At 35.7% G+C, this 8,796-nt stretch overlaps 1 protein-coding gene across 3 annotated transcripts in view; it reads left to right on the top strand.

The window, feature by feature from the left end:
* LOC106611443 (son of sevenless homolog 2) overlaps window positions 1-8,796 on the top strand; it is a 100,919-nt gene that overhangs the window by 44,066 nt on the left and 48,057 nt on the right. For all 3 annotated transcript variants that reach the window (XM_045723731.1, XM_045723733.1, XM_045723732.1), the window contains 2 exons: window positions 83-195; window positions 497-719. In XM_045723731.1, coding sequence (XP_045579687.1) covers window positions 83-195; window positions 497-719 — 336 coding nt within the window. The remainder of the gene's footprint in view (window positions 1-82; window positions 196-496; window positions 720-8,796) is intronic.

The following is an 8,796-nucleotide window of genomic DNA, read 5'->3' on the forward strand; positions in this document are numbered from 1 at the left end:
CCCGCTCTCTCGCTCTCTCTCTCTCTCCCGCTCGCTCTCTCTCTCCCGCTCTCGCTCTCTCTCCCCCGCTCTCTCTCCTCAGGGTCCTGAATGTGTTTCGTCAGTGGGTGGAACATCATTTTTATGACTTTGAGAACGACCCCGAGCTACGAGGCAAACTGGAGGAGTACATCAGCAGCATTCTACAGCTCCGAGGTCGGCCCCCCCTCCCCCATTACATTAGCACATTTAAAAACCAATATCTACACTTGTTGTATTTACCAGACACTGTTATTGTGAGAGGAAAAAAATGAAAATGATTGACGTTTATTTGCCGTATGTAATGAATATATTAGAAAGTGTGTGACACAGATTCTCAAACTCTTTGACTTCTAACCTCATGCCAGTCTAAATGGGGACAAAGGTCATGTTTTTATATGTGCTGCACCGCCGGCTGACCCTGTACAAAGAGACACATTTCATGTCTCTGAAAAAGTCCTTCTACCTGCTTGACCAGGCAAGTCTATGAGGAAGTGGGTGGAGTCCATCAACAAGATCATCAAGAGGAAGATGCAGACTCAGTCTAACGGGGTCAGCCACAACATCACCTTCGAGAGCCCGCCCCCGCCCATCGAGTGGCACATCAGCCGCCTGGGTCAGACGGACACCTTTGACCTGATGACCCTTCACCCCATAGAGATCGCCCGCCAGCTCACCCTGCTTGAGTCTGAACTCTACAGGTGAGACCACTGTGAACATGGTGACACCTCCTAACTACCACTCATATACCTTCTACTGCTTTAATATTACTCTACCTTCCACTGCTTTAATATTACTCTACCTTCCACTGCTATAATGTTACTATAATATTACTCTACCTTCTACTGCTTTAATATTACTCTACCTTCCACTGCTATAATATTACTCTACCTTCCACTGCTATAATGTTACTATAATATTACTCTACCTTCCACTGCTTTAATATTACTCTACCTTCCACTGCTTTAATATTACTCTACCTTCCACTGCTTTAATATTACTCTACCTTCCACTGCTATAATGTTACTATAATATTACTCTACCTTCTACTGCTTTAATATTACTCTACCTTCCACTGCTATAATATTACTCTACCTTCCACTGCTATAATGTTACTATAATATTACTCTACCTTCTACTGCTATAATATTACTCTACCTTCCACTGCTTTAATATTACTCTACCTTCCACTGCTATAATGTTACTATAATATTACTCTACCTTCCACTGCTTTAATATTACTCTACCTTCCACTGCTTTAATATTACTCTACCTTCCACTGCTTTAATATTACTCTACCTTCCACTGCTATAATGTTACTATAATATTACTCTACCTTCCACTGCTTTAATATTACTCTACCTTCCACTGCTTTAATATTACTCTACCTTCTACTGCTATAATATTACTCTACCTTCCACTGCTTTAATATTACTCTACCTTCCACTGCTTTAATATTACTCTACCTTCCACTGCTTTAATATTACTCTACCTTCTACTGCTTTAATATTACTCTACCTTCCACTGCTTTAATATTACTATAATATTACTCTACCTTCCACTGCTATAATATTACTCTACCTTCCACTGCTTTAATATTACTCTACCTTCCACTGCTTTAATATTACTCTACCTTCCACTGCTTTAATATTACTATAATATTACTCTACCTTCTACTGCTTTAATATTACTCTACCTTCCACTGCTTTAATATTACTCTACCTTCCACTGCTTTAATATTACTATAATATTACTCTACCTTCTACTGCTTTAATATTACTCTACCTTCCACTGCTTTAATATTACTCTACCTTCTACTGCTTTAATATTACTCTACCTTCTACTGCTTTAATATTACTATAATATTACTCTACCTTCTACTGCTTTAATATTACTCTACCTTCCACTGCTTTAATATTACTCTACCTTCCACTGCTTTAATATTACTATAATATTACTCTACCTTCTACTGCTTTAATATTACTCTACCTTCCACTGCTTTAATATTACTCTACCTTCTACTGCTTTAATATTACTCTACCTTCTACTGCTTTAATATTACTATAATATTACTCTACCTTCTACTGCTTTAATATTACTCTACCTTCCACTGCTTTAATATTACTCTACCTTCCACTGCTATAATGTTACTATAATATTACTCTACCTTCCACTGCTTTAATATTACTCTACCTTCCACTGCTTTAATATTACTCTACCTTTTACTGCTTTAATATTACTCTACCTTCTACTGCTTTAATATTACTCTACCTTCTACTGCTTTAATATTACTCTACCTTCTACTGCTTTAATATTACTCTACCTTCTACTGCTTTAATATTACTCTACCTTCTACTGCTTTAATATTACTCTACCTTCTACTGCTTTAATATTACTCTACCTTCTACTGCTTTAATATTACTCTACCTTCCACTGCTTTAATATTACTCTACCTTCCACTGCTTTAATATTACTCTACCTTCTACTGCTATAATGTTACTATAATATTACTCTACCTTCCACTGCTTTAATATTACTCTACCTTCCACTGCTTTAATATTACTCTACCTTCTACTGCTTTAATATTACTCTACCTTCCACTGCTATAATGTTACTATAATATTACTCTACCTTCCACTGCTTTAATATTACTCTACCTTCTACTGCTATAATGTTACTATAATATTACTCTACCTTCCACTGCTTTAATATTACTCTACCTTCCACTGCTTTAATATTACTCTACCTTCCACTGCTTTAATATTACTCTACCTTCTACTGCTATAATATTACTATAATATTACTCTACCTTCCACTGCTTTAATATTACTTTACCTTCCACTGCTTTAATATTACTCTACCTTCTACTGCTATAATATTACTATAATATTACTCTACCTTCCACTGCTTTAATATTACTTTACCTTCTACTGCTTTAATATTACTATAATATTACTCTACCTTCCACTGCTTTAATATTACTCTACCTTCCACTGCTATAATGTTACTATAATATTACTCTACCTTCCACTGCTTTAATATTACTTTACCTTCCACTGCTATAATGTTACTATAATATTACTCTACCTTCCACTGCTTTAATATTACTCTACCTTCCACTGCTATAATATTACTATAATATTACTCTACCTTCCACTGCTTTAATATTACTCTACCTTCCACTGCTATAATGTTACTATAATATTACTCTACCTTCCACTGCTTTAATATTACTTTACCTTCCACTGCTATAATGTTACTATAATATTACTCTACCTTCCACTGCTTTAATATTACTTTACCTTCCACTGCTATAATGTTACTATAATATTACTCTACCTTCCACTGCTTTAATATTACTCTACCTTCCACTGCTATAATGTTACTATAATATTACTCTACCTTCCACTGCTTTAATATTACTTTACCTTCCACTGCTATAATGTTACTATAATATTACTCTACCTTCCACTGCTTTAATATTACTCTACCTTCCACTGCTATAATGTTACTATAATATTACTCTACCTTCCACTGCTTTAATATTACTCTACCTTCCACTGCTATAATGTTACTATAATATTACTCTACCTTCCACTGCTTTAATATTACTCTACCTTCCACTGCTATAATGTTACTATAATATTACTCTACCTTCCACTGCTTCAAATATTACTCTACCTTCCACTGCTATAATATTACTCTACCTTCTACTGCTTTAATATTACTCTACCTTCCACTGCTATAATATTACTCTACCTTCCACTGCTATAATGTTACTATAATATTACTCTACCTTCTACTGCTTTAATATTACTCTACCTTCCACTGCTATAATGTTGCTATAATATTACTCTACCTTCCACTGCTATAATATTACTCTACCTTCCACTGCTTTAATATTACTCTACCTTCCACTGCTTTAATATTACTCTACCTTCCACTGCTTTAATATTACTCTACCTTCCACTGCTTTAATATTACTCTACCTTCCACTGCTTTAATATTACTCTACCTTCCACTGCTTTAATATTACTATAATATTACTCTACCTTCCACTGCTTTAATATTACTCTACCTTCCACTGCTATAATGTTACTATAATATTACTCTACCTTCCACTGCTATAATATTACTCTACCTTCCACTGCTTTAATATTACTATAATATTACTCTACCATCTGTTGCTATAATATTACTCTACCTTCCACTGCTATAATATTACTCTACCTTCCACTGCTATAATATTACTCTACCTTCCACTGCTATAATATTACTCTACCTTCCACTGCTTTAATATTACTCTACCTTCCACTGCTTTAATATTACTCTACCTTCCACTGCTTTAATATTACTCTACCTTCCACTGCTTTAATATTACTCTACCTTCCACTGCTTTAATATTACTCTACCTTCCACTGCTTTAATATTACTCTACCTTCCACTGCTTTAATATTACTCTACCTTCCACTGCTATAATATTACTCTACCTTCCACTGCTTTAATATTACTATAATATTACTCTACCATCTACTGCTTTAATATTACTTTACCTTCCACTGCTATAATATTACTCTACCTTCTACTGCTTTAATATTACTCTACCTTCCACTGCTATAATATTACTCTACCTTCTACTGCTTTAATATTACTCTACCTTCCACTGCTATAATATTACTATAATATTACTCTACCTTCTACTGCTTTAATATTACTTTACCTTCCACTGCTATAATATTACTCTACCTTCTACTGCTATAATATTACTCTACCTTCTACTGCTTTAATATTACTCTACCTTCCACTGCTATAATGTTACTATAATATTACTCTACCTTCCACTGCTATAATATTACTCTACCTTCCACTGCTATAATATTACTCTACCTTCCACTGCTATAATATTACTCTACCTTCCACTGCTATAATATTACTCTACCTTCCACTGCTATAATATTACTCTACCTTCTACTGCTTTAATATTACTCTACCTTCCCCTGCTATAATATTACTATAATATTACTCTACCTTCTACTGCTTTAATATTACTCTACCTTCCACTGCTATAATATTACTATAATATTACTCTACCTTCTACTGCTTTAATATTACTCTACCTTCCACTGCTATAGTATTACTCTACCTTCCACTGCTTTAATATTACTATAATATTACTCTACCATCTACTGCTTTAATATTACTTTACCTTCCACTGCTTTAATATTACTCTACCTTCCACTGCTATAATATTACTATAATATTACTCTACCTTCTACTGCTTTAATATTACTCTACCTTCCACTGCTATAATATTACTCTACCTTCTACTGCTTTAATATTACTCTACCTTCCACTGCTATAATATTACTATAATATTACTCTACCTTCTACTGCTTTAATATTACTTTACCTTCTACTGCTTTAATATTACTTTACCTTCCACTGCTATAATATTACTCTACCTTCTACTGCTATAATATTACTCTACCTTCTACTGCTTTAATATTACTCTACCTTCCACTGCTATAATGTTACTATAATATTACTCTACCTTCCACTGCTATAATATTACTCTACCTTCCACTGCTATAATATTACTCTACCTTCTACTGCTTTAATATTACTCTACCTTCCACTGCTTTAATATTACTCTACCTTCCACTGCTATAATATTACTCTACCTTCTACTGCTTTAATATTACTCTACCTTCCCCTGCTATAATATTACTATAATATTACTCTACCTTCTACTGCTTTAATATTACTCTACCTTCCACTGCTATAATATTACTCTACCTTCTACTGCTTTAATATTACTCTACCTTCCACTGCTATAATATTACTATAATATTACTCTACCTTCTACTGCTTTAATATTACTCTACCTTCCACTGCTATAATATTACTATAATATTACTCTACCTTCTACTGCTTTAATATTACTTTACCTTCCACTGCTATAATATTACTATAATATTACTCTACCTTCTACTGCTTTAATATTACTTTACCTTCCACTGCTATAATATTACTATATTACTCTACCTTCCACTGCTATAATATTACTATAATATTACTCTACCTTCTACTGCTTTAATATTACTTTACCTTCTACTGCTTTAATATTACTCTACCTTCCACTGCTATAATGTTACTATAATATTACTCTACCTTCCACTGCTATAATATTACTCTACCTTCCACTGCTTTAATATTACTCTACCTTCCACTGCTATAATATTACTATAATATTACTCTACCTTCCACTGCTATAATGTTACTATAATATTACTCTACCTTCCACTGCTATAATGTTACTCTAATATTACTCTACCTTCCACTGCTATAATGTTACTCTAATATTACTCTACCTTCCACTGCTATAATGTTACTCTAATATTACTCTACCTTCCACTGCTATAATGTTACTCTAATATTACTCTACCTTCCACTGCTATAATGTTACTCTAATATTACTCTACCTTCCACTGCTATAATGTTACTCTAATATTACTCTACCTTCCACTGCTATAATGTTACTATAATATTACTCTACCTTCCACTGCTATAATGTTACTATAATATTACTCTACCTTCCACTGCTATAATGTTACTCTACCTTCCACTGCTATAATATTACTCTACCTTCTACTGCTATAATGTTACTATAATATTACTCTACCTTCCACTGCTATAATATTACTCTACCTTCCACTGCTATAATGTTGCTCTACCTTCCACTGCTATAATGTTGCTCTACCTTCCACTGCTTTAATATTACTATAATATTACTCTACCTTCCACTGCTATAATATTACTCTACCTTCTACTGCTATAATGTTACTATAATATTACTCTACCTTCCACTGCTATAATATTACTCTACCTTCCACTGCTATAATGTTGCTCTACCTTCCACTGCTTTAATATTACTATAATATTACTCTACCTTCCACTGCTATAATATTACTCTACCTTCTACTGCTATAATGTTACTATAATATTACTCTACCTTCCACTGCTATAATATTACTCTACCTTCCACTGCTATAATGTTGCTCTACCTTCCACTGCTTTAATATTACTATAATATTACTCTACCTTCCACTGCTATAATGTTGCTCTACCTTCCACTGCTATAATATTGCTCTACCTTCCACTGCTATAATATTACTCTACCTTCCACTGCTTTAATATTACTATAATATTACTCTACCTTCCACTGCTATAATATTGCTCTACCTTCCACTGCTATAATATTACTCTACCTTCCACTGCTTTAATATTACTATAATATTACTCTACCTTCCACTGCTATATTGTTGCTCTACCTTCCACTGCTATAATGTTGCTCTACCTTCCACTGCTATATTGTTGCTCTACCTTCCACTGCTATATTGTTGCTCTACCTTCCACTGCTATAATGTTGCTCTACCTTCCACTGCTATAATGTTGCTCTACCTTCCACTGCTATATTGTTGCTCTACCTTCCACTGCTATAATGTTGCTCTACCTTCCACTGCTATAATGTTGCTCTACCTTCCACTGCTATAATGTTGCTCTACCTTCCACTGCTATAATGTTGCTCTACCTTCCATTGCTATAATATTACTCTACCTTCCATTGCTATAATATTACTCTACCTTCCACTGCTATAATGTTGCTCTACCTTCCACTGCTATATTGTTGCTCTACCTTCCACTGCTATAATGTTGCTCTACCTTCCACTGCTATAATGTTACTCTACCTTCCACTGCTATAATGTTACTCTACCTTCCATTGCTATAATATTACTCTACCATTACCACAGTACCCAGCTCACCCTGCTGGAGTCTAGTCTACAGGTGAGACACCTGTAGCACATACAAATCTGGTAGTTTGAGGAAGTCGTGGAAATGTTCCCAAGTTTTATAGACTTTGCACTTTGCAAAATATTTTTTTTTATAGTGTGTTTAGGAGTGCGTGGTCAAATTAAGTTTGTGAACATGCGCACTTCCTAATGGAAATATGCAAATACATGCTACAACAGGCCAATAGGATATCGATAGCTCGTGTTTGGCTCTGCCCACCTCCTTGCTTGTTCTGCCCAATATGCTTAATTTGCTCCCACTGTAAACGACACAGATTAACCATCTTGGAATAGTTATAAATATCTTATGCTCTTCTATATCATTGATTTGGCACCATGATTAAAAACAATAAAAACAGCAAGAAATATACAAATATTCAGTAAATGGTGCAGTTGTAAATACAGACAGTTGTACACTGTAGTACACTGTTAAAAGCATGATGCTGGAACATGGTTTACCCTGCCAGCCAACTCTGGCTGAAGCCCTCTGACAGTTTGTCCACTAGGGGAGCCGCTTCCCGGTTTGTCCACTAGGGGAGCCGCTTCCCCGGTTTGTCCACTAGGGGAGCCGCTTCCCCGGTTTGTCCACTAGGGGAGCCGCTTCCCCGGTTTGTCCACTAGGGGAGCCGCTTCCCGGTTTGTCCACTAGGGGAGCCGCTTCCCCGGTTTGTCCACTAGGGGAGCCGCTTCCCCGGTTTGTCCACTAGGGGAGCCGCTTCCCCGGTTTGTCCACTAGGGGAGCCGCTTCCCCGGTTTGTCCACTAGGGGAGCCGCTTCCCCGGTTTGTCCACTAGGGGAGCCGCTTCCCCGGTTTGTCCACTAGGGGAGCCGCTTCCCCGGTTTGTCCACTAGGGGAGCCGCTTCCCCGGTTTGTCCACTAGGGGAGCCGCTTCCCCGGTTTGTCCACTAGGGGAGCCGCTTCCCCGGTT

This window comes from Salmo salar, chromosome ssa09 (assembly GCF_905237065.1).
Source record: "Salmo salar chromosome ssa09, Ssal_v3.1, whole genome shotgun sequence".
Classification (NCBI taxonomy): domain Eukaryota; kingdom Metazoa; phylum Chordata; class Actinopteri; order Salmoniformes; family Salmonidae; genus Salmo; species Salmo salar.